The sequence below is a fragment of the Onychomys torridus genome, chromosome 9, assembly GCF_903995425.1.
Source record: "Onychomys torridus chromosome 9, mOncTor1.1, whole genome shotgun sequence".
Taxonomy (NCBI): Eukaryota; Metazoa; Chordata; class Mammalia; order Rodentia; family Cricetidae; genus Onychomys; species Onychomys torridus.
Genome location: NC_050451.1, coordinates 49,541,496 through 49,569,015, shown reverse-complemented (window position 1 = coordinate 49,569,015; position 27,520 = coordinate 49,541,496). Strand labels below are relative to the sequence as shown.

The 27,520-nt window shown below is 44.2% G+C and overlaps 1 protein-coding gene across 2 annotated transcripts in view; it reads right to left on the bottom strand.

The window, feature by feature from the left end:
• The window catches only part of Sacs (sacsin molecular chaperone), an 80,021-nt gene extending 55,015 nt beyond the window's left edge, over window positions 1-25,006 (bottom strand). For both annotated transcript variants that reach the window (XM_036199619.1, XM_036199617.1), the window contains exons 1-2: window positions 24,742-25,006; window positions 16,179-16,658 (exon numbers count right to left, since the gene is read on the bottom strand). In XM_036199619.1, coding sequence (XP_036055512.1) covers window positions 16,179-16,198 — 20 coding nt within the window. In that variant the 5' untranslated portion in view covers window positions 16,199-16,658; window positions 24,742-25,006. The remainder of the gene's footprint in view (window positions 1-16,178; window positions 16,659-24,741) is intronic.
• Between the last annotated feature and the right edge of the window lie 2,514 nt (window positions 25,007-27,520).

Here is a 27,520-nt window from a genome sequence, read left to right as displayed (position 1 = left end):
TCCTAGCACCTCCTCTGCTTTGTGCATGGGAGACAGACAATCCAGTAACCAGAACTGCCAGACAAAGTCAAGTGCAGACGTCAAGGAAACCCACGTGAATCCTCAGCAGCTCTTCAATGCGCAGAGGGTGTCGTCCACTAACAGGGCTGTCCTGGAGCAGCAGCTACTATCCTGAAGGCTGCTTCGTATCTGAAATGAATCTTTCCTGTCTTTTCTTCCCACATTGCCACTCTTCCTAAGCACACTGCAGAGCCCCATCTGGGTGTCATGTCTCGTTGGTTCTGACCATCAGTGCCCTCATCAAGATCAGGCTTCAGTTCCTCAATGTCCCTCCTGCTCAGGGGCCAAGTATCCCTCCAGAGTGGCTCTGGTATTCCCTTCTGGGAGTGTGTGTGTGTGTGTGTGTGTGTGTGTGTGTGTGTGTGTGTGTGGTGTGTGTGCCTGCCCATGGGTACACATATGCATGTACAATCAGAATTGACATTTTTCTCTCTTCTTTGAACCATAGGGTGAGATGGAGTGACTGCCATTAACGCTTGTCATCCTCTGTGGCCCTGGCAGTGCCCTTCAATCACTACACAGGAAGACAACAGTCACCTCTCTTAGAAATGTTTGTGCGTCAACAGGAGATTTTAATTTCTACTGCTGTGTGGAACATGGGGTTCATACTTTATAGGTTTTCCGCCCACTTGCTTCTGAAGTCGCACTGTAGAGGTGTTCATTTCCAGCAGCAATGGAAGTAAGAAACTGATGGCCGGGCGGTGGTGGCGCACGCCTTTAATCCCAGCACTCGGGAGGCAGAGCCAGGCGGATCTCTGTGAGTTCGAGGCCAGCCTGGGCTACCAAGTGAGTTCCAGGAAAAAGGCGCAAAGCTGCACAGAGAAACCCTGTCTCGAAAAACCAAAAAAAAGGAAAGAAACTGAGAAGAAGACCCAATGAGAGTGAAACTGATGTGATACCCGCTGTCCATCACGCAGACCCTTCCTATTAAATCTCAAGATGCTCTGTACACAGCTTGTTCCCACTATACAATGAGGTATTCACATTTTACAGCCGATAAAAGAGAAATTCACGAATTTTGGGTTCAGTTAAGGGAAAACATGGCAACAATGAGGACAGTTCTCAGTTTTAATCATTGACCACTCAATACATTCCAAATCCTCCACACTCACATTGTCATATTTGATTCCCAGAAAACCCTGCAAGGAGGTACTGTCGTTACAGGCATAGCTAAGGCTCAGCCCCCAGTGTGAATGAGCGCTTGTCTCAGCTTCCTGGCACGTGCAAGTGTGAGAGAAGACCTGGAGCCTGGGATGGCCCCATCTCTCCTCTGTTGTGCGGCTTTCTATTTTGAGGTGATTGCTTACACTCCACTTAGGTTGCTGGGCACCAGAGTCAGTGTTCTCTAGGGTCAGCAGCATCCTAAGGGCTCCCCTTAGGGCTAATGACAATTTAAATTCCCAAGAACACCACACTGTTATAGTCTGGCTGGATGTAGATAGCATGAAGCCCTCATACATGCCATAGAAAACATGTCTACAGTTTATGCCTTACAAGCATTACTTGGGACCCGAAGTGTTTGAGATCTGGGGGTTTTCCAATTTTGGAATGATTGTGGCACCTATAATGAATTATTTGGGGATACAACTTGAGTCTAAACAGGAAATTCATTTGTGATTCAGATCCATCTTATATATATATATATATATATATATATATATATATATATATATGCTAAAAGTAATTTCACAAAAATCATTTTAGCATGTCTTCCTCTGACTGTCACCCCAGACCCTGAAAAAAAATGATTTTATAGCATTTTACTTAGGACTTTATAACTTTTTGATTAGAGATTATCAACTTATACTTCATGTAGGATAAATGTATAAGTAGAGATTACAAAATAGAGATATTCAGCAAAAATCTTACAACCATCTACTTACCTAAAAGATCTTACAACTGCCTATTTCTACTGAGCTAGGGAACTTGTCTAAAAATACACTCACCTCCACTTTGCTGTGAAATAGCATATCAGAGAGAATCCCAAGAGTGTAAGTTGATTAAAGATTCTCTGGTCAGAAGTCACTAAAAAAGTGAGGTTATTTATAAAAACAAAAGTCACCTGTTTTTGTCATCTCTCTTTTTAAAAATTTCTTGCTTATGTTCACAACAGGGATTACTGTTGGTGTAGAAGGGTCTTGGTTTTACGGTTGGGAATCAAGCTGAGGGCTCTCTGGTAGGCAAATCCCTACTGCTCAGCTACACCCTGGTCCCAGCTATGGATCTTTCAAAATGGTATACCAACCTGCGATGTATGCCATTTTTCAATATCTGACTTCGTCAAGAAGCAGATCAAGGGATCCTAGCCCATGTCTTGCAGACCTGTTGCCATAGTAACTTGAAACAATGAATTGTGGAAACCACACACATAGAATTACAGACCCGAGGAATCACAGGTCTGATAAAAAGGAGAGCACGGGTCACCACCTTCCCCACATAACCGACGGGGGCTGTACAGTGCATGCATTTGCTGTCTCAGAACAGGTACAGCCGTTGGCCGGCATCCACTAGAGAAGAAGCCAGTTGAAAATAGGTCAAGGGAGTTTTATTTTTTTGTTTTACTAAGGAAAACTGGGGACGAAACTGTAAAAACCAGAATGACTGGATCTCTTGCTATCACTGCCCTCAAATCTCATCATTAACTCACTTCCAAAGTTGTTTTTCCACAGGCTCTCATTGTTCATATTAGATAGTTGTAAAACAGAAAAAAATATCTATTTTCTCACTGGTGACTAAAATAAATGTTTCTGAAGCACCAAGAAGAAGGTTTCATATGGAGGATGCAAGCTACAATGCTTCAATCTGTATTTTATTTAAAACTCACTCAAAAATAAATCTATCATTGTCTACCACCATTTCCTTACTTATTATAAACATAATAGTTAAGTAATTTACACAAAGAACTCACCAACAAGCCATCATTTAAGAAAGAGACTATAGCTCGGAAAAAATAATTGTTTAATTCACAGAACCCCTCAGAGACCAGCTGATGCCTTTGGTCATCCTAATCATTTCTTTCTGCTTTTGGCATATGGCTGGTGTTCAGCTGTTAATCCGTGACTGAGTGTCTGAGTAGGGTGATGGTTTGGTGCAGTGGTACAGCTTATGGGTAGGGTCTCTGTAGTCCATTTGGGGACAGTAGGGTTCAGAGACTGCTGTCTGTGAGCATGAAGTACAACTTGACTTGACTTTAGTGATCAACTACATAGCTGATATTTTAAATGTCTATACAAACAACCTTTTGTAATCAGACAGATCTTTAAAAGGATTAAAAAACTGTAATCATCAGTCACTTCTTTTTCAATATTTAAAAGCAAGAAGAAACCACTAGCAACTAGACATGGTTTAATCAGCCAACTGACTGGTTCCAGAGTGTCTAGTTTATCATTAGAACCTACCTCATGAATCTCGTGGGCTGAAAGAGCTATCGTTTCAATAACATCCTTCAAGTTTCTCTAAGGGATTGTCAAGAAACACCAGTGGGATTTGCTTTAAAACTCTTAGTAAGTGCTCCTTTTTGTGAGCCAAGGAAGAGAGGAAGAGAGAATGTAAGAGCTGAAGGGTGGGGAGAAGTGTTGTGAGACATGACCTTGTGGCTACAACATGGCCGCTGCACCTCACTGCAGCTGAGGCTACCTGCACAAGAGCAAGCCAACAACATCAGTCCCATTCCAAAAGGAAGCACTAACTGAGCCAGGGGTGGCGGCCCATGCCATTAGGCCCAGTACTCGAGGAACAGGCAATGACAGATCTCTTATGATTTCTAGCCACCTTGGCCTATACGAGTTCCAGGTCAGCCAAGGCTACATGGTTAGACCCTGTATCAAAAAAAGCAAACAAAAAGAAAAATAAAGAAAAAAGAATTACTTATTAGAATTGGTGGGTTCCAAACGTTTTTAAAGGAGGACTCAAATGAAGGTGAGGAGAGAACATGTTGGGGTAGGAATATCCAGGGGGAGTTGGGAGTGGGTATGACCAAGATACACTGTATACATGTGTGAAACTGTCAAATCACACTAATTAGTAAAGTGTAAGTAGATGATTCTCTGAGTGTTCGTGTCTTCTAGTGGCCCTGGTCAATAGATGGAAGAAAGGACAGTGGCTATTCTTCTGAGTTAAAGGACTGATTCTGTAACTACCCTAACTTAAAAAGCAGTGAGTACATGATTCTCTTTGAAGAACACACTTATTCGCTTTTCTTCTCCACAAATATAAATGAACAAATAAATTAGTGGCTGAAATCTGTCCTTCCTGGACTTTGCATTTAGTGTCTTTTCTCTTCATATGTAACCAATGTTAGAGCTCCTCCAGCATGGCCCCCCTCCTGTTCTGGGGGATGGTGGTTTCAGTGAAGGAGAGGAGAGCATTTCTGTCTTTTGTTAAAATGCCAGATTGTTTTGTCTACAGTTTCCAAGTCTCAGTAACATGAAAATCTTTTTTTCTCATTCTCTCCACAGTGATTTAGGAACAGTTTTCCTATAAAACCTGTTCATTCGGTCTAGGAGTTACAAACTGTACAGACCTTGGCGTGGCTCTCTAAAAAGATCAGTATCTTGTTTGCCTACTAATTGCCTTATTTATACTTGTTTGGGGCTTTTTGATGGAGATTTTTGGGGGACACCTTGGCCTTGGGTGGTTTTGTTGTTGTAGTAGTTTTTGTTTTATTTTGTTTTTGTTTGGTTATTTGGTTGTTGTTTGTTTGTTTTGAGATAGGGTCCCACTCTATTGCTCAGGCTAGCCTGAAACTCACTCTGTAGCCCAGGCTCCCTTTAATCCCCAGTAATCCATCTGCAGTTGCCTCCCCAGTGCTGAGATTACAGACATGAACCACAGCACCTGCCTCTGTTTTTCTTATTACCACACCGTTAAACCAAACAGCATAGCACAAATGAGATTAACTTGCATTAAAGAATCACAGAGAAATTATTTTCCCCACCCCTGCAATACTCAGTTTGACTCACCATTTCTAAACAGGATTCCTTCCCCCAGGAGAGTCAGCGAATGAGTTCAGTTAAAATCCTGGTGTTTTATGCTGGGAAATACATGCATTTTTTCATTATTCTTACAGAAAAGTTGTTTGTTGATTTTTTAGTGGCGGTGTCCATAGTTGTGGAGATGGCTCAGCCAGTAAAGGTTCTTACTGGTAAGCCTGAGGATCTGAGTTTGATCACTAGGATCCACGTGAGAGGGGAGCATCAACTCCCGAAAGCTGTCCTCTGATCTCCAATACCATGTCATGCACATGCCCACACATACACACAATTAATATGTTTAATAAAAGAGTAAAGACTGGGGCTGAGATTGGACTCAGTGGGTTCCCAGCACTGACAAGAGTAAAGATTCCAGCACCCTAACTGAAATGGCAGATGTGATTGTGTGAGTTATCAGCCCACACTCAGGGGTCTGCTGTGAACTTACCCTGCTCCACAGAGTCCCTTCTCCAGTTTGCAGCCTCCCAACAGGAACTCCTCACACTCCCGGTGACTGCCAAGATGTGCCTCTAGGCATATGTGTTCCAGGGGCCTGGTCATGGAGTCCAGGGCACTGTACAATGTCTAAGACTTGCTTCAAAATGCAGAAGTGCAGAGGCAGAGCTTCCGTGGGAGATGAGTGTGTGGGTGCCCCTTGGTAGGAGGTGAGCATCTGGGTGCCCCTTGGAGCATTTTTCCCTTTTTCTATAGACATGCCTAAAGCTTTTCAAAGAGGTAAAGAGGCACCAAGAACAAGCACAGGGTTCTGTCCAGTCCAGCTGAGGGAGAAGTGTATCTCTCTGGTGCACATGACCTCTCTACCCTCCCTCGCCCAGCTAGCCTTCAAGGACAGCAGGGACACTGGGCATTCTGTTAAATGTGGACCATGTGAGGTCTCAGAAAGTGAGTTCATGAATTCACTGCCCAACACCCACCATGGGCTTCATCATGGCGTGACTTGGACCTCTAAGTCAAGGTGGCTGCCCTTCTCCAGGAGCCTTGCTCTTCCTTAATACATCTGGGCTTCAAGTTCAGGCTGAGCACCCTTTATCTGAAACATTTGGAATTGGAACTATTTCTGATCTGGGGTATTTTCAATTTGGAAACACTAGCATCTACACAATGTACCTTATAGAGAGACACAGTTGTAATGGTTTGCTTTTGTCAACTTGACACACACTAAGGTCACCTGGGAGGCAGGAACTTCAATTGAGGAAATTTCTCCATCAGATTAGTCTGTAGGCCTGTCTGTGGGGCCTTTTCTTGACTGAAGGTTGATATGGGAGGGCCTAGTCTGCTGTGTGTGGTGCCATCCAGGTTCTATAAGAAAGTAGGCTGAGCAAACCATGGGGAGCAAGCCAGTAAGCAACATTCCTCTATGGTCTCTGCTTCAGTTCCTGCCTCCAGGTTCCTGCCTTGAGTTCCTTTCCTGACTTCCCTTGGTAATGAATTATGTGACCTGTGTGGTGATACTGTGTTCCCCAATATATCATGCACCCTAATAAATTTATCTGGGGTCAGAGAACAGAGCAGCCACTAGGCAGACATAGAGGCCAGAAAATGATGGCACTCACACCTTTAATCCTAGCCTTCTGGAGGCAGAGATCCATCCGGATCTCTGGGAGTTCAAAGCCACACTGGAAACAGCCAGGCATGGTGACTCACACCTTTAATCCCAAGAAGTGATGGCAGGAAGCAGAAAGGTATATAAGGCATGAGGACCAGGAACTAGGCTGGTTAAGCTTTTAGGCTTTGGAGCAGCAGTTCAGCTGAGATCCATTCTGGATGGGGACTCAGAGGCTTCCAGTCTGAGGAAACAGGATCAGCTGAGGAATTGGCAAGGTGAGGTGGCTGTGGCTTGTTCTGCTTCTCTGGTCTGCCAGCATTCACCCCAATACCTGGCTCTGGGTTTGATTTTATTAATAAGAACTTTTAAGATTTGTGCTACAGACCTGGAAGTTGTAAGATGAAACAAATCCTCTCCCTCCCCAAGGTGGTTTTGGTCAACATTTTATCGTGGCAACAAAAACCTAACTAAGACGTAAGTTTAAACTCAAAGTCACTGTATTTCAGATATTTCTCATGCAGATCGCTTGGCTGTGATTTCATGTGGTTTGATTTTGTTAATACACTTGCATTTTAACTCCACACCTGAGGTCATGGGGAATTTTCTATTGATAATGACCTTTCAGATTTCACATGTTAGATCAGGAGTGTTCAACCTGTTCAGCTCCTATGCCTTGTCTCTAGAGGTCCAAGAGGTAAGAAGGTGGCTGCTCTTGGCTTCCGGGAGCACAGGGATGCTTCCTTGTGGCTCATTTCGGCCTTTCCTGATGAACCATAGTTAATCCCACATTCTGGGGGTGCAGCCTGAGTGTCCATTCAACATCCAAGGGACAAGGGGAACAAAGTCACTGTTCCTTTTCTGGTCATGGTGACATGGTCTGGCAGAGGTTCTGCTTCATGGTTTCAGTCAGCCAAGGCTGGAATGTGTAGCAGCTCCTTCTGTGGCTCCAGACCAGGAAGCAGGAAGATCGGGTGGGAGCCAGTGGCAGACAAAGCCTTCGGTGTTTGACTTCTAGCTGGGACACCCCACCCCACCCACAGAGGTTCCATGACTTCCCCAAACACCACCGCTAGCCGGGTCAGGAATTCAAACTTGAGAGGCAGGGGTGAATACTGAGCGCTTCCACTGCTTGTCACTGTTAGGACAAGGAGCCCCAGGAGGACAGGCACTCACCTGTGTGGTGTCACAGGGCCCACTCAATGGGACCATGGGGATGATTTTTCTTACAGTGAGGAAATAGTCACTGATTCATGGCCACCGTACTACAAATGGCGAGGCTGAGATCCAAAGCAAGCAGGGCCAGCTTGGCTTACACCATTGCACGACACTGTTTCCCAGAGGAGGAAGGGTGCTTACAAGGAGTTTGTTTTCCACCGTTTGGAGGTGGCTGTTTCTAAGGCAAAGAGGAGATATGAGGACAGGGCAAGTCCCACATTCCTCTTTCCTGGGACACACAAGGCAATGGCTCTGAGCCTGGGACAACACAACGTGAAGCCACAGTGCCCAGGACATAAGGGACAGAGATGTGGAAAGACAACTGTCACATGTGTCCTCTCACATGCAGAATGTAGATGGAAGAATTATATACATAAAAGCAGAAAGGGGACCAGAGGGACGGGGACGAGAAAAGCAGTGGGGAAAGCGGCTATGACAAATTTTCATGGGAAATGCTACGATGAAACACATTATTTTCTATAATAAATACGTAATAATAAAAAGTATTTGATAGAAAATAAATAGTGGGCAAGACTAACTTCACATGGTACTACCACAACGGCCCTGGCCACTGTGCCCCCCAACACACACACACACACACACACACACACACACACACACTCATACACTCACTACAAGTAGCTTTGGGCTCAAGGGCTCCACTGGGGACATGGGAATGACATCTTGCCCAGGACACCAGCTGCAGAAGCATGGTACAGACTCCAGGGCCAAGGGACGCAAGTGGAAAGAACATGAGCAAACCTATCCCTGAGCCCCTGTGAGTTATCCCTGCCCCAAGCATACCCAGAAATAGATGGGGGAAAATGAAGCGGATGTCAGAGGCAAGGGGCTTTGGGTCCTGTCACTCAAGAGAAGGTTTGGACCCAGCAATTATGCAGTGCACACTAATTGCCCTTACTTGTACTTGTGAGCTTCTGCGACCTAGGAGGTATGGAATAAAACCACTGACCCAGGCTTGCCCCCAGCACTGGGCAACCATGGCGTCAAGCCTAAATGACTTCTGTGCCTGTCCTTCATCAGGCATGCTGGCTTGGCGCGGTGTCCTGGCCACCTGCTCCTCCCTGTCTGTACTTGTTTCCAGACACTAGAACTGCAGATCTGCCTGCCGTCCTGAAGACCATTCTGCCATCTGCATATTTGTTATTTACATTTGCGGATCATATAAATATAGCTATCCCGTTCCTGACACAGAAACACCTAAAACCCTTGAATCTTGCTGAGTAATAGGAGGGTGTTTAGTTATTCACAGTGGACTTTGAGTATAGATGCAGAGGTGACTCTTAATGACCTCAAGTTGGAGGCTAGTGGCCAGAGGAACAAATCATGTCATTAAGTCCCCCTCTCCTCTCCACCCTTAAGAAACCCCAAGTAGAAAACATGGGATGGAGATTGAATGCAGGCACCAATGGCCAATGACCAAGTCATTTCAATGTAATAGAAGTTTAATACAAACTCTGAGGCAATGGAGCTCAGGAAGTTTGAATATGGTGAATGTATCAGGGTTCTGGGAGGATGGATGCTCAGAGGGAAACAGCAAAGATCCATGCCTGCACCCCTCACCACACCATACCCTCTGTATTTCTTCTAGTTGGCTGTTCCCGGGACACACAGAATAGATAGAATCCTTTATAACAAACTGCAATCTTAGGGAAAGTGCTCTCCTCAACACCAAGTTATTTCAGCAGATTATTGAAACCCAGGTTAGGGCAATCTTAGGCATCCTCCAATTTGCAGTTGGTTAGGCAGAAGCCTAGGTGGTCTAGGATCCCACTCATCGATAGCTGACATCTCAAGTAGGTACAGCCTCGTGGGACTGAGGCTTTGATGTCAGGGTTTGTGTTAGCTCTGGGTTGCTAATGTCAAAATTGAATTGTGGTCCATCCAACTGATACTGGAGAATTAGGGAATTCATAACCTAGTGCTGAGATTCTTCTTAGACATGTCAACATTCTGATGCAGACAGGGTATGGAGATAGTTCTCTATGGAGAGATTGGCAAGTGGGCCAACACACAGCCATCAGGTGAGTATCTCCAATACCCACCCTGCTGGCCAGAGCCACAGACTTCTTGTCTGGAGTGTTACATCTTGTAATGTGCTCCACAACTTCTACCTCTGCTCCCTCAACAGACCAGCTACATGGACTCTTTGAGAACAGTTTCCTTCTCCATCACAGACTCAGATCCTGGTTACTGAAACATTCTTCCCCACACAACTTATGACCAAATCTCTTTTTGCCTCAGTGCTCGCTCAGATGTCACCTTCTCCGGTCACCAGTATGTCCTGACCACACTGTTTAAGACTCTTGATCCCACTGAGACTCAGAAGGTGTCTTCCTTTGTCTCATCATCCCCTACATTGTATAATTTCTTGTTTTGTTTTGCTTTACCCTGTGCCCTTGTTTACTTTCTATGGATGTGATGAACACCATGACCAGAAGCAACTTAGGATGGTACAGGTTGATTTGGTTTACATGTCCCAGTCACAGTCCATCACTGAGGAAAGCCAGGGCAGAAACTCAAGTAGGAGCAAAGGTGAGAACTATGGAGGAGCGCTGCTTACTAGCTAGCTCCAATCCACATGGCTTGCTTAACCTGGAGTGAGCTGGGCCCTCCCACATCTATCAATCAATCAATCAAGAAAATGCCCTATCTGATGGAGGCAATTCCTCAATTAAGGTTCCTTCTTCTTAGGTGTCTCTAGTTTGCATCAAGTTGGTGGAAACCAACAGCATACTCTGCTAATATGTAAGATTCATAAAAATTTGTGTCTGCATCAGTTTTATTCCTATATATAACCCATGGTGCATAACCTTTAATCTGTGACAAGTGAATGCATGGTTCTGAGGACAGAGCTGGTCTAGAGTCCCAGCATGCTGTGGCCCTGAGATCAATGGCAAGTCTGGTTTACAGGGATAACCTATGGAAAGACAGGAGAGGAGGCTGGGAATGCCTCTGTGTGAGTCTAATGGGGTGCTCTTCTTGACCAAACCCAGTAGCTCCTTGACCAACTACAGGTTGACCGCTACTCAACAGGTCCCATCAGTAGGCTGTCTTTGTCCTGTCTAAGGTCAGTCGTGGCAGGAATTGTTCAGTTAGTTCAGGGAGAATCCCCTAGTCTAGAGAGACTCATCACTCTGCTTCCTGCCTCAGGAATCCCATGGAGTCCATTTAACAAGAATCCCTTCATGGTTTTTCATGGCTCCTCCCTCAGCCCATTGACTGGAACGCTCAACTGTCTTCATGTGTTAGAGGTCAAGCTGACATCCACCCCCATTTTCAAAGTCTTGGTGCCTGTCACTACAGTCCTAAATAGCCTTCCTTGCCTATGTAACAAGAGCCAAAAACAATTTGCTCTTTAACACACGTGGTACCATGACTTGTGCAAGACCAGATTCATCGTTGGGCTCTCAGAGCCCTTACCCAGGACCCCAAATGCACGTTTTTTGAAACCTTTGCCATCTTTCCTGACTGATCAGCAATAGATGGGAAACCACACTCCTGAGCCCCTGCTCCCCATGACAGCCCATGGAAGTAGCATGCAGAGTGAGTCTCCTTCCTACAGTCCTGAGTGGAACACTCTAGAGACTGTGTGGAGTCTTGGGCAGAGAGAGGCTCCATCAGAGTCCCAAGCTCATGGAGGCAGCTGGGCTTGTGCATCGAGACAGCTGGGTTGGTGTCCCAAGTATCTCTGTTTGCACAGTACCCTTAGTTAATACAGGAAGCCCTCTGAGGTCTGAATTCTCCCCCCATTCTGTGGCCTGTGTACTCCACGCTCCTACCCCTCTCACTGAAGTTTCCTTCTTGTGTCTGATTTTACTAAGGATGACTTTGTGTGCCAATGACCTCCTCAAACTGCCTCCTCTCAGACCTGTCCCTTTCTGGTAGCTGTTCCCACTCTTCACACCGAAGCCTTCTCTTCAGTTCCTTCCACTCCTCTGACTCCCACTTCCTCAGTCCACCAACAGACACCCTCCCTCCTACGCCAGCCCCTCCATTCCCCGTCATCACTGGAATTAGAGATTACTGCCACCAGGGGTTTCCAAAGGACTCAGAGACCCCCAAAGCTAGGCATCAGGACAAACAGCATCTCCAAAAGGCCGTCCATGAATAACAGCAGAAAACCAACGGCTTCCTCTGGGCATGTGACAAACACAGTTCATATTAAGATGAAAAGTGGCATGAAAAAGGAAGGCAGCTATCTCACACAAGCCAGTGGCTGTCACCTGTTCTGCTTGCCACGTGTGGATAAAGTCTTAGGACAACTGCTGTGAGCTTTAGCTGCACCTGTGTCTTTACATGTGTTAGGCATGCGTGTTTTTCTACTTCAGCAAGTCATTGCCAAATTAGTTTATGAAGCCCCTTAATGGGGTGCTGTTAAAAACTGGTTTAGCAACAGTGAACTACATGGGTGAAATTCTCAGCTCCCTAAAAAAACAGAAGTGAATTCAAACGTTTTTCAGGTTCAAATGATTTAAGCAAATTTTTAATAAACAAGGTCAGCTTGGGATTACTGCTTCCGTAAAAGTGGGTATGTTTTCAGTCGTCTGTGTTAAGTTTAACACAAGGACTGTACTTGCATTCACTAGCCAATAATATGGTAAAGTGCTTGAAATTATTTTTAAGGGGATGACGAGACGGCCCAGTGGTTAAGAGCCATCTTAACCTTCCAGAGGACCTGAGCTCAGGTCCTAGAGTCCGCACACTGTGGTTTACAACAAGCGGTAACTCAGAGACCCCAACACCCTCTTCTGGCTTCTGTGGGTACCTGCACTGACGTGGGCATACCCATACATATACATACACACATCTACACAATTAAAAAAATAAAATAGATCTTTAAAATTAAATTATAGATTTAATCTAGAACATAAAAGATGAATTGCTGGATGCCAGCTACTACACACAAACATCAAGAGCAGAAAGGAAACTAACCAACATGGATGCATTTGGTTTCTTCATGTTTTTTTTTCTTTCTCTCTCCCACCCTTCTGTTTCTTAATATTTGTCTGACATACATATGCTGTATACAGTTAACTGGGTAGTAACTTCGGGTGGTAGTGAGAGTTTTTATGTTATAACATGCCTGCTGAAAAGGTTCCAAAATCTCTTTGCAACTTCCAGCCTTAGAGTTGTGATAGGTAATTTCTAAATAAAACACATCACTGCTGACACACTAATTATTACGTGCAGGTTTCTGTGGGTTTGGATTATTTTTATATTGTGTAGAGATGCCAGCTGTTTCTTAGTCTCTTGAGAAATATGAAACCTTGTATTACAAATTAGCCTGCCTACAAAAACTGTGAGATGGTGTTGGGGAAAAAATTAGGTAACTTACTCTATAATGTTGGCTAACAGCAGGCCATTCACAATGTGTACAACCTACTTTGTAAAAAAAAAAAAAAAAATGAGAAGGGTTACCAGGGAGCTGAAATAGCTCAGTCCATAAAGTGCTTGTCATGCAAACATAAAGACCTGAGTTTGCTCTTCAGAACCCATGTAAAAAGTCAGACATAGCAGTGCCCGCCTATAATCCCAGATCTGGATCCCTGGTGCATGATGGGAGCCAGTGTTGCCTACTCAGCACACTCTGAGCCAAGGAGACCCTGTCTCAAAAGAAACAAGGTGGATGGCTCCTGAAGAGTAATGCCTGAAGTTCACCTCGAGCCGCCACATGCATGTGCTCACATGTGTATACACACAAACACATAGGTACATGGGCATGCACACAGTAAAGGGATTATCAGTTGTTGAAAGTTATAAATAATTTGAGGCTGAAGAGGTGGATTAGCAGTTAAAAAGCATGTGCTACTTTTTCAGAGGACCTGAGTTCAGTTCCTAGCAGCCCTGTTGGGAGGTTCACAACTACCTCTAACATCTGCTCCAAAGGGATCTGATGCCTCTGGCTTCTGTGGACACCTGTACTCTGGTGCACATACCCCTCACATGCACCTTGTGGGTGGTGGGACCCAAACCCAGGTCCTTTGCAAAAACATCTGGTGCATTTAACCATTGAACCATCTCCCAAACCTCTGGAGAGCAGTTTGTTTGTTTTTCACATATAACTGTTACCTCCTTTTGAATCTTTGTTATTTTGGTTCAGTAGACAGACAAGAATTTCATCACAGTAACCTAGGATCCTATTTAGTCAAATGTTCAAAACACATTTTTTTTTTTTGCCTGCCCCAAATTAGATCCTAAATGAATCTAGATCTCAAACTGACTTTGAGATTTCTTGAGGGGGCAAAGCAACCCCTCCAAATGTGTTCTTTTGCCTTATGAAATGAGTGTTCATTATTAGAAGACTAATAAAGGTTTATTTGGCATGTTGAATTGAGTACAACACATAATCAAATCTTCTTTAAAAAAAAAACTCCTACTTTCTCTAATCTAGACAATATTCATATGGAGAGGTAATACGATTTTCACAACTCTGCAGAAGTTCTACCACAGGCCAAGAAATTTTCTTTTCTGCAACATGTCACAGCCTCATGCTATTCACCACAATTCTCATCATTATTTGCAAATGTTAGGTGCTACAGAAATAACATTTTTCTCTTGTTACATAATCTCTGCCCTTTAACTACATACAGCAGCCCCAGTCTTTTGTCGCTCACTCAGAACACCAGCAGAGACACGAGAGGTCAGCAGCCAGTAAGCTGAATGAAGTGGATGCACAATGGTGTATGTAGACATATGTATGTGCTCACATACATGTGTGTATTGCTGGTCACTGATATTTTTTAGTGTTTAGCAAAGTGAGAATTCTGAAGTATCTACAGCCTATATAATGTCCTTCTCTGAAAAAAAAAATACACTCAAATTTAATTCATCTTTTCTTTTAGACATAAATAGAATTTATCACCCGTGAGTGACTGCAAAACAGCCTACATCATTGGGCTTTGTCCTGATGATTGACAATTTGTCATTAGTGTCAGGACCGGTGAGTGCTCTGTATGATTATTGCAGATGAAATTTCTCCAAACAAATCAGCTAACTGTCAAGTTAAACAAAAACAGTTCACTTTTCATTCACCTGCTTCCAAACTTAAGGGGGCAGGTACCACTGTGGAAGTGCTTGAGAAATCCTCTAAAACTCTGCAGAATATCGCAAGGTAAAAGTTATGCACACACCTCTGTCTAATGGCAACATCAGTTACAGTGAAGACATTAGTTCCCGGTGATTCCTCTGGGTTCCAGCAGACACAGAGGATAACTGAATGTGCCTGTTATTTGATGGTACCCACATACATTCATACGCTTTAAAAGCAACCAAGTGTGATGGCTCAAGTGTGATCCCAGCACTGAGTGGGGTGGGGGGACAGGTTCAAGGCCAGCCTGGAATGCATTTCAAGATTCAGTTCCTAAGTGCTCCTGGGAATGCTAGGGAACAACAAGAACAACAACAGAGCTTCTATTTAATGTGCAGTTTTCAGGAGCTGGTAGAGAAACACTGCTATTATTGTTTTCTAATCCCCTTAGTATTTTAAGTTTGGAAAACAAAATTTGAAGACTCTTTTCATCTGTTGATATCACTATGTTAAGATGTGAAGTCTTTCTTGTGTTTATGGTACTAAAAATTCTTTTTTTGTTGTTTTTTTTTGTCTTTTGGGTTTTTTTGCACATCATTCAAATAAAAGTAGCACTCTAAGCTGGCAGAGGTGACACACACCTTTAATCCCAGCACTCAGGCAGCAGAGACAGGGGGATCTCTGAGTTCAAGGCCAGCCTGGCCTACAGAGCCAATTCCAGGACAGCCAGGACTACACAGAGAAACCCTGTCTCGAAAAATCAAAAAAGGAAATAAAACAAAAGAGTGCTTAGAGAAAAGGTATGTTTATATAAATATATTTGTACGTACACATACATATGTATGTATATAACAATAATCATCAAAGAAAAAGAGGCTATTTACATGAGGGGGCATGAGAAGGGGTGAGGAAGGGTAGCTGGAATGGGCTGGAGGGAGAAAAAGGAGAGGGCAAGTGATGTAATTCTATTTCAGTTTAAAACATTCAAAAAGAGAAAGAGCACATACAAATTTCAACAGTAAGAGATAAACATAATTTTGTCCAAGTCCTTAAGCTCCTAAGATCAGGCACAGACTCATAAAATAGCAACCACGGGGACAGCACGACAAAGGTGCCCTCTACCCTCTACCAAGGCTAATGACCTGAATTTGATTCCTAAAATCCACATGGGAGAAAAAAAAGGCAACTGACTTCTAAAATTAGTCCCTCAACCTCCACACTCACGAGTACACACACACACACACACACACACACACACACACACACACACACACACAAATAAATGAACAAATTATCACTTAAAATGTTAACTATTTACCTAGTCTCCTGGGTCTCCATGCTTCCTTCTTCTGGAACAGCTGTCCTTGCAAACCACTGACGTTTCCCGTTTCCTTCTGCTTAAGGCTGGTGTGTGTTTCCTTTCAGTGTGCTCTCTGAGCGAAGCTCTTCCTGGCTGGTGAAAAGCCAGTTTCCTCCGGCATCTGTCATCATCTGACATCAGAAAACATTGGGTTTTGTGCCTGTGTTCTGAATGCTACTCCGGTCTGATAAGGTCGAGTTTTTTAAAGCAAACCAGTATTAGCTGGTTGGGAGTTTCCGGCTTTCCCCAGAGGCAAAGTTAACTTCTTCTCATCTGAGGCTCTTCTGTCTTCCTTGTGGGAGGTGCACGGTGAAGATGCTATCGAGGTTCTGGGTAGGGCATTGCCCACCCTCATCTCAGGAGATAGAAAATGCTTGCTGTTGAGAGCACTTCTCCAAGCTCATAAACTACAGGCATTTTTGGCTTTACTTCGAGGACCTTGAAAGGAAAAAAAAAAAAAAGGTAAAAAGTAAGGAGAACACAAAATGTGCGCACTGAGAACACAGCCTACATGAAAGATGGCCAGGTCCTTGGCTTCGGCGACTCATCAAATATAAAATATCATTGTGCTGCACCTCTGCCAACCAGCATGACATTCCCCTTGTCCCCAGCCTCCCAACAAGACACACACCAACAAACACACACGTGTTACTAGACACAGAGAGAGGCCTCTGAAATAATAAACGTTTGTATCAACCTAGCTCATGTGTTCGGTTTCCCTGATTTCTTCCTACCGTGAATCCTACTTCTCACACAATATACCTTCCTTGAGGAGCAACAGTCTTTAAAATCCAAACCTACAACTTAACACAGATAATATCTTATGTTTGAAAGACAAATATTAAGTTAGATAGACAGTTGAGTGAGTAAATTGTCTGTTGACCCTGAAGACCTGAGTTCGGATACCCAGGACCCATGAATAAAAGCATGGACATATGGGAACCTACATATAGTATACGCACAGGCACACACCACACACACACACACACACACACACACACACACACACACACACACACACACACACACACACACACACATGCACACACATGCACACCAGAAACACTTGACTTAGAAATAGAAACTGTGCCTGTTGCCTACTAGCCCTTAAAACAGCCTTGCTTTTAAAGAAATATAATAGAGAAATGACAAACTTCTACAACAATGATAAGTCAGGACACAGGAGACCAAATTTTCTATTTTTACCAATGTCTCGGTTATAAAAATACTTTGTAATTTCAAAGCCTTCTTAGACATGACCATATATAAGAGCTGTCTGAAGGGAGGTGGGATTGGTAATTGGGGTTGAGGAAATTTGGGTTGGGGATTTAGCTCAGTGGTAGAGTGCTTGCCTAGCAAGCCCAAGGCCCTGGGTTGGATCCTTAGCTCAAAAAGAAGAAAGGAAGAAAGAAAGAGAGAGAGAGAGAGAGAGAGAGAGAGAGAGAGAGAGAGAGAGGGAGGGGGAGAGAGAGAGAGAGAGAGAGAGAGAGAGAGAGAGAGAGAGAGAGAGAGAGAAAGAAAGAAAGAAAGAAAGAAGGAAAGAAAATTGGGAAATAAGTGGTTTTGTTGAAACACATTCCAGGAGGAAGGGGACAGGCTGAAGCTATAAAGAATCAGCTCCTGGACCTTCCGCTTGTGCAGCCCAGCATCTTAATTTATTTCCTTCTATTGATGATGCTAATGGTAGAATCCAGGGCTTCATACATGCTTGGCAGGCACTCTTCCCCTATGTTACATCCCAACCCACCAACCTTTCCACTGGATGAAATGTCTGCAGTAATAATCACTCAAACTACAATGAGTCATCGTAGGTTTTTGGATGACCAATAAAATCTAGAAAAACTCAAAATACAATGTAGTCCCATCCCTGCAAACAAATTCTCAGCAATTTGCTATAATTACATTTTTTTAACAGGGCATGTTGATTGGCATCCATCAAAGCCAATCAGTGCAATTTTAAAAAGCTGGCTGAGAAACTGTTTTTCTTTTCTTAAACAAAAATGTTTTTGTTCCTTAATTTTTTTATTTTAAATGCAACCATACCATAGAGCAGACTCAAGTCTGCTAGAGTTTGGAGCTGGCTTGCTCCCTCTACAACACATGCTGAAGTTGCATCCATAGAAGGAAGAGACTTAATCCAGCTGTGAGTTCAGAGGGGCCCGTGGGAGCTGACGTGGTAAATAGCAAGAGTGGTATGCTGGTGATTGAATGCTAGAGCTTTTATCAGAAGAGGAATAGAACACAGGAGACTCGCGCGCTCCTTGTCTCCTCCTACATGACGGCCTGAGCAGCCTTGGGACTCTGCCAGCAAGAAGCAACAAGGTCTCTCCAGATGTGCCACTTGCCCTTCGACCCAATCTGTGAGGTTCGGTAGAGCTCTTTTCTTCATAATTTACCCGGTCTATGGTGTTGTGTTGGCAGCAACAGGAAGGAAATGCACTGAAGAGCTCTCAGCTCCAGTAACTGTATTCTGCATGGAAATACTCCATCTTTATCTGCAGAAACACAGAACCATGTGCCACAAACAGAGAGCACCGAAAACTACCTAAAACGAATGCACAAGGATCTGTACATTCAGCCTGGATACACATGCCCTCCAGAGACAGTCCTCGCATGCGGAGTCTTCATTAAAAATTGGTAGCAGTACATTTATGGGACAACTTATGGTCTTCAATGATTTTATTCAGAAGGAAGAATGATTCAAGACTGGGTTAAGTTTTCATTTCAAGAGCTGAGAAGTAGGGTCATGGGATTAACACCAAAGAAATGATGATTGGAGATGGGAGGTAATCAGTGAAGGGGGAGCAAAGGGGCTTTGAAAAACAGCACCTGTGGGTTCTGGAAAGACACTACTGCCATTGGCGGACTCTGTGAGAGCTGATCACAAGGAAGCAGGAAGTTAGAATAAATGTGGAGGACGAAAACTGGGTTAGTGCACCAGAGCTCCATCAGAGAGGACCAGTTCCCTGGGAACAACAAATCATTTAGAGGACCTCTTGCCCTCCCCTACCTCCCTCAAAGGTAAGAGAAGCCATTGGTCCCTGTCATTTAGAAAAGAACAAAACATCACACAGCCTTCTAGAGCCTTCACACCACTTGCAAATTCTGTAATCTCTTTGTGCCTAACTTTCCACATCTGTAAATCAGGGCTTGTGCCATCCATGAGCAGTGTCTCCATGAAAACCAAGTGAACTGTGTCTGAAAGCACCCAGCAGTGTGGGCAGTGTGTGCAAATTCCAGACACCACTGTCTTTGCTCATGTACGTTACATCACATGTACCTATGAAATGGCTTCTGTCTACCAATTCACACACTTTCCTCCGGCCAAAGCAATGGGCGCCCTGCAACAGCCGCAGGGGAATGAGGCTGGATGCTTCTCCTGGCCAGCTGCTGAATCAATCATTCGTTTGGCTCAAAAATCTGGAGCTCCTGTTCATGATTGAGATTAGCACCGTGTCTATTCTGTGATCTCTTCTCCTTCTCAGCAAAAATATCCTATTTTGGCAGAACTGAGCATCACGGCAAGATTTGGCACTATGTGGTTTTATTTGGAGAGTAGGAAGAAAGACATGCCAACTCCACTCTCTAACTGATGCAAAAGTGTCTGTGAATTGCGCAGCTTGAAATAAACAGCTATGAGCCCAGGCGTAAGGCACAATCACCAAACAACTGGCTAGGACCCCTTAATCCAAAACTGTGCTTCAGTAGAGGTGAGCAGAGAACAGAGCGTGGAAAACAAAAGGGATGTAGGCTGCAATCAACTGAACTGAAGCAGCAAGGTCAAAGCAACCTCCTAGGAGTCAGAGCAGACACCTGGCTGTTACCATGGAAACGAGAAGAGGGGCCTTCCCACACAAACCAGGGCCACCTTAGTGCTTTATCCTATATAGGGTTTCTGTGACATTAGAGAGCCTTTTGAATAGACCCGAAACACTTAGGGCCAAGGGAAGTGAAGGCTCTGTGGAAGGACGTGGGTGGGACGCCACGGCTGTCTCCTCCTGAGCTCCTCATGGTGCTGCAGTACATCTGGGCATCCACAGCTCTCTGCAGCTTAACCTCAGTGGCCCCAGAAACAGTTGTTTAACCCATTTATAGCCAACAGGCATAGCACGGCACCTGGCCCTCTCCTGAGAGCAGAGTACACATTCATCTGTGAATGAGAACTAAAAATCACCACTGCCAACAAAGTCATGAGCAGTAAACCTCCAGGCATGGCAAACACTTGCCCTGGAATATCTTCAACACAGAAACAAGGAGCCACATGCAGGCAGACTTCTAGCCCTCCTCCTCCACTGATTTACCAAGAGGGACCACCCCATCCTCTCAGGTCAGAGCAGAGCATGAGTCAGCAAAGAATGGACAGGCTTGAAACAGAACCTATGCAAAATGGAAAAGTCAGACAAATTCACCCTCCAAATCAATAGACCAGGATCTAGCACAGTAGGTACTGTCTGTGTCGTAAATGGCAGTACTATGGGCCATCTGCTGTAGAAAAAGCCATGGTCACCTTTGGCCTCAGAAGCCTCTGCAATCAAATGCAGAAAAGAAATGCATTTACACACCACCACAATGGGAAGCTAAAGGTGAAGGGTACTACTCAGTGTGCACACATGCACATAGGGATTTCCTTGGAACACACACAGTTGTGAAAACACCCTACTTCAGGTCACAGGAGAAAAAACACCCAAGTGTTTTCCCTGGAATTCTGAAGCCTGGTGTGTGAACCAGGCCTTTCTCATTTCCTTTGCTGCCAATTCCTCAAAGCTGTCTGGCTCCTCTTAGGCTTACTGGATCACAGATATAGGAGGCATTCAATAATGTGAGCAATTCAGCCCGTTCCACCAATGTGCACATAATCTCTTTTGCAGGTCATAAGAACAAACACCTAGTTTTATATCTTGAGTCAAGTTCAAGTTGATCCTGTGTCATCGTGTTTCAGTCAACCAGCAGAGTTGACTGTGGTAGGCAGGAGGTTCCAGGTCTTGCACTGGCCAAAAAAAAAAAAAAAAAAAAAGCCGTCTATACTCACAGATAAAATTTTACATAACTCGGAAAAAAACTGGATGCCATATGGATAATACCTCAGCAAAGCTGCTAAATATGGTTGAAATCTACCAAACTTGACAAGAGTTGCTGAATAATTATGTACTTTTGGAAGACATAAAGAATTCATTCACCTTTTAAAAAGCTACCTTGTTGGAGAAGCCTACCACCATGTGCCACCATGTGCCACTGTGCCAGGGGCTTAGGCACAAGGTGGGATTGTTGATCTGTTCTCAGCTGCTTTTCAAAAGCCAGAAGCCTGGAGTGCCACTGCATTAAACACCAGAATCACTATGGTGAGACGCGGCTTTTCTGAGCAAGCCTGTCTTTGAACAAATCCACTAAGTCCTGGGCTTTTTTTTCTTTTCTCTTTTTTAAATGAGTCTGAGGAATATAATAAGGAGTTAAACAAATACGTTCTTCAGGATTACAATTTTCCTAAAGCAGTCACTCAGCACAGACATTTTATAAAAAAACAACAACTGATAAATAAAAATAAAGGGGGTTTTGATAGGAAGCTGACATAAACTGAATAGAATTTACAGGCTGAGCTTCAAAAATATAACAAATTCATAGCTTTCAGGGCAAAGCAGCTATTGTTTAATCCAATAATTACATTTTTGCTTCTGCAGTATTGTAAGACTTAGAAAATGAAAGTTAAAAATATATGTATACCTAGTCAAGTTTCAATTTCAGATAGTGACTAATATTTTAGTGTGTGTACGTACATCTTATCCAATATTTTCTTTGTTCTACTGGGAAATTTTAATGATTAAATGTATCATCTTGTTAAACAAGGGAAACATTAAATCTACTGTTGTGTAGATGTATACACACATTCCAGCTACATACAAGATTGGCATGCCCGCTCGCTCCCTTCTAGTACTCAGTAATTTGATGAAATAAAGATGCTTATGAAATTTAAACCACCACTTATAAGGTGACTGACTTACTTTAAGCTTTTCTCTTTTTGGGAAAAAGCGAAAGACTATGCAGACTATGGAGATTGGAAGGAGAATTTTTGAAACAAATGTCTGTTGGGGCGCTACATTGCTGTATGGGAACCAAAGATGGTTCCACCCAAACCTGGCAATCTCTCTGGTCTCTCAGGCTTCCAATCACCCTAAATCCTACATGCAGTGGGAAAATACCACACCAAGAACCAGGACTTGGGGTTTGGGGGTCTAAGAACTCCGCGATCTTCGGTGAGAAAAGCTACTACACTCAATCAATCTCTCCCTTTACAAGTAAGAGTGTGCTGGGCATCTATTGCATTTTGTATTTAATCTCGCATTTTGTAACCCACAGAATGGGGCTATTGAATCATTTCTGATTTTGATCCCACAAGTGAAAGATATTTTATTTGACTGACTATTTCTGAGACAGTGAGGAGGGTCCAACAAGAGCTGTCCAGATCATATACTTAGGACTCTAATGAAAGTTAAGAAGTTCCCCCACCCCCAAACCTTATCTCGACGATGAGGATAAATGGATTTCTGATCAGCACAAAGAGAAGTGAACAGAGCCAAGGCCACACTTTCTGGTCCCCAATCCTATGCTTCTTCCAGTTTCTCTGTGTTCCATCTCTCAGGGAAGGGTACAACATCTCCCTCCTAGACACTGAAAATCCAGCACATGTTAAGCATAGAGTTTAAGGACGATGGCAAAGAGAAAGGAGGAAGACAGACAAAGTAGAAATTAAAAATAGTTGTAGGATTGGCAACGCCTTTAAAGAGTGAACGGCTTCTGAGCTGTCCAAGATCGGAATAGCAAGGGAACGTATTTTGACTTCCAATTTGGCACATTTGATCACATTTAACTGTCCTTACTTGGGTTCCTGATGGACATGCCAATATAGTCATTGCTACTGCCACCATGGTGTGTTTAGGGAGAGATATGCAAGAGGAATCAGCCTTCCTTCCCCCCAGAGAACAGTCCTGTGGCAATGAGGAAATTTCAACATTGCTTTCATAGGTCAAAGATGTAAAAAACAGATTGGTAGAACAGTGGATAGCATTTAGCCCAAAGCAAGTTTTTTAAGATGCACTCAGCCAAAAGTCCACTTCTAAATTCAGTTTTTGAGGGAGAACTAATATACAAAGTTATTTGGCTTGTTTCATAGATGGATAGATAGACATGTGTGTGTGGATGGATGGATGGATGGATGGATGGATGGATGGGTGGATGGATGGATGGAATGGGAACGAGTCAAATACTAACTAGCCACACTCTGCCTAGTTCCAGCTATCTATCTTTGCAAACATTTGGTGTCTCAATGATCCCACCATCCTGTGAACAATGACCGTCAGTGTCTTGAACAGAAGGGAAACAGAGACTGTGACTTCTGAGGGGCTGTGGCATGAAGATCAGTTGAGCTGACCGTTGAGTCCGGAGCTGGTGAGGGCCAGTCCGACAGAAAGCAAAGGACACCTCCTGTAAGCCTTCTTTGTTCTTCAAAAGCTGTGACTGGGTTTTTCTTCTTCTGTGAAGAATAGGAAACACCAGAGCGGCACCCAACAGTTCTTACAGCTGCTCTTACAGGCTGAGCAAAACAGGGGGGAGACAGGAAGATGGAATAAGCTCGCTTGGTTCCTCTGAAAGGGACACAGAGTCTTGAGGATCATGGGGGGTGGCGGGGGGAGACTTGGGCAGCCAAAAGCCAAGAGAGATAAAGGATAAAGAAGAAAGTGGCAAGACAAAGGAAAGCAAGCTGGTTAGTCATCAATGAAACTCAGGAGACAGGGGTTCACTCACACTGCACTAATCCATATCTGGGAGCTGGTGGGCAGTTTACAATTTGTCATATGACAAATAGATGAGACTGGGTGTGAATTACCTGGGTTGGTGCAGAAATAAAGAGTTTCCCATCAATGCAGGTTTGTGACAGCTTGTGCTTGGAAAACACCTGGAATCAACCCCGACCCTGACTTTGGCTGAAATGGAAGAGACTTTTTTTCCATTTTCAGAGACACAGGGAAGAAGATTAAAGCCAACATTATCCTCATATCATCCTTAGGCTTGAAGGCAACACTCTTGACTGAGATACTGACCTTGTTTTAAGGAAAACACAGGCAAGCAAAGGGACAGCAGTGCGGGAGAGAATTTTGCTAAAATTACAGAACTCTTTCTAAGAATTTAATTATTTACTAGAACGAAAGAAAAATAAGAAAAACGGTTTTCACCAAAAGGCTTTCGAGTATCATTATATAAGGTAACCGAGAAACGGGCTGGTTAAGAACATGCTTTTAAAATTAGGGCGACTACAGATTAAGCAATAAACTATTCTGAGAATACCACTGTGTAAGAGTCCGGACACCACTCTTCATTACAGCAGTGGGCCCATTGTGACCACCCTCCACAATATGGAGTGGAAATTAAAAAGGCAAAGCCTGCGTCAGAGCCTCTCTGGAACTAAGACCCCAAGGCAGAGCGGGCGTCGCCCCACCCAAGAGTGCAATGGTAAGTAACAATTCCTCACCGGTGCGCCTGGGCCCCACAGCCGGAGCTGCTCTGTCCTCCCGGGGCACAGATGCTGAGTACTGTGGTCCACAGCCTCGGGCTAGCAGCTGCTGCAGGGGTGACTGCACCGCCCGGCTCCAGCAGGACACAGCGTCCAATGCAGCCGCACCGGAGGGACCCCCAGAGACTCGGGGAGGCCGGCAACAACCCAGCCGCTGGGCCTTTGTGAGTCTTTTGGACCATCAGCAGGTCCCAGCGTGACCGCCACTGCATCCAACGCAAGGCCAGGAGAGTGCGGCAGTCACAGCTCCCCCTACCTAGCTGCTTTTTTTTTTTTTTTTTTAAAGAGATAGAACCAGATCAGCCTCAAATAATGTCATAATGCCACAGACGCAGTGTTATGGGTCACTGAGGTAAAGAGTCACGATGGAAGCTTTGTTTTCTTCGTTTTGCAAAGATTAATTTTAAGGAAGTCACGTGGCTTAAAACGAAGACACACCCACAGCAGCTGGGGAACCTTGGTCCTCTCACATGGGCTTCCTCAGCCTCCCTAAGAGTTCTGAACACACAGTGCCCAGTGTGAAGATTCTATAATATGCCTAAAATAAAACAAAATGCTGCCGTGGTGATGCTTGTCTGTAATTTCAGCTCTTGGAAGGTGGGGGCAGGAGGATTAAGAACTCAGTCATTCTCATACAGAGTGCATTCAAGGACAGCTGGTCCCAAGATGGATGGATGGATGGATGGATGGATGGATGGATGGATGGATGGACAGACAGACGGATGATAGGTGATAGCTGGATGATACTGCCATATTCGCAGATAAAACAGCATGCTGTGTGTTACATCCCATGGTGCCTTTGTTCACTATTACATGTGGACATGTGGTTCCAAATATCAAAAAAAAAAAAAAAAAAAAAAAGCATTCACTCAAAATGTGCTGCACATTGTCAAATGCTCTACAGTTACAAACTGGTGTCAATGTTAATTGTTTCTGTCAATGTAATAGTGAACATACGGGGGGGGGGGGGGCATAAATATCTGCTTCTCACAAACCAGGGCATGGAGTCCCAATAGCGCCGGGCTTTGTGTGCAGATCTGCTCCACTGCCCTGGGATGCACTGTGTTCTAGTTATAGCATCAGGTAGAACACCCTGCTGTGTCCTATGAATGGGGAGTGTAGACCAGCTAAAGCTCCAGAGATCGGAAGCTCCTGTTTGCTGTGCCCTTGGGGAAATTACCTAATTCAGCTCTGCCAGCTCCAGACTGTACTGGCTCAAATGATGTCTCTGGGGAGAGGCTTCAGAAAGGGCACTCTTCCCACAGGGCCACTGAAGATATCAAATCTACCAGTACTTCTTCTACACCATGGCCTCTGGCTGTTGTCTCCCTTATATCTACAGCAAACCTTCTCCTCAACCATACCTAGGAGCAGCCGTGTCCTCTTTTTTCATTCACAGTCCATCATGAAGCGGAAGCCCTGGGGGATAAGGGTTCGAGACAGCTGCTCCATTGGATCTGCAGTCCGAAAGCTGAAAGCAGTGGATAAACAGAGATAAGCTTTCTGCTTTGTGTGAAGTCTAGGACCTGAGCCCAGGGAATGTTGCCACCCACTTCTAGGGGTGAGTCTTCCCACCTTAATTAACCTAACCTACATACCTCCACCCCCAGAACACAGGCACACCAAAAGCCTTGTCTCCTGGGTGATTCTGGGTCCTGTCACATTGAGAGTAAACACAGTTGGGTGAATATGGCTCTGTTCTTGGGGTAGAACTATGTGTGGAATGCCCCCATGACCCCTACCACAATGGGCACCCCAGCACATCATCTACTGTTGCAGGATATTTGATCACACTATGAACCCCGAGATTGTGTTATTTAATGGAAAAACCTGTTTCTAGTTATGGCGTGGTTCAACCCTATCACACCCCTTCAAAAGATTAAATAAAATCAAACATAGATTGAGAGGCAGGAAGATGGATAGAGAAACACATAGGAAGCAGTGGCGAGGGACTTTTGAGTTGGGTGGTCTGTTTTGGTTTGGAAGAGAAGCTCTCTTTTGTGGAAGGCAGCGAAGGAGGAGCCCCATCATCCTCTGTGCTCTCTGCTAGAGAAGTAGAACCAAGTCTCCAGCGATTCCATTCCTGGTGGGGCAGATGGAAGACAGCGCTGCCCTGCATCTCCCACCAGCAGGTGTGAAACAGCCTGCGCCCGCCTCCTGATGCAGAGGGGCGGTGCTTTCTCAGAGTTGTTAACAATGTTACAAGCATGTGTTCTTTGCAGATGATGACTGAAGCAGCTCATTTTGAAAACAGTGTCAGATAACGGTAACAACTGTGCTGTTCTCTGGGATTTTCTTTGTTCTTTTCTTTTAATGGAGTACACTGGGTGTCTCTACAATTTTGTTCAAATAACTGCAAAACCTGGAAAAGCTGCTGCTGCCACTGGAGTATAACATACTACTGCTCTTTTACACACACACACACACACACACACACACACACAATTTGAATTTTTGAAATTTTAGCCATGCTGTTAACTTGGGCAAAACACATCCCAATTTACCATGTTGTGTTAGCATTACATAGAAATTGATAGCCATATTGGTCTTGAAAATTTAAACTTAATTTTTCCCATTTGTATAAGGGTGACATACAGCTCTGAGTATGTGAGATGCTGTCTACCTGAGGTTTGATTACAGAAACTAATAAAGTATTCTTCAAATTGGAAACATAAACGCACTGAATAAGGAACAGATTATTTATACCTGAATACTCACACCTGATTTTACTTTCCGC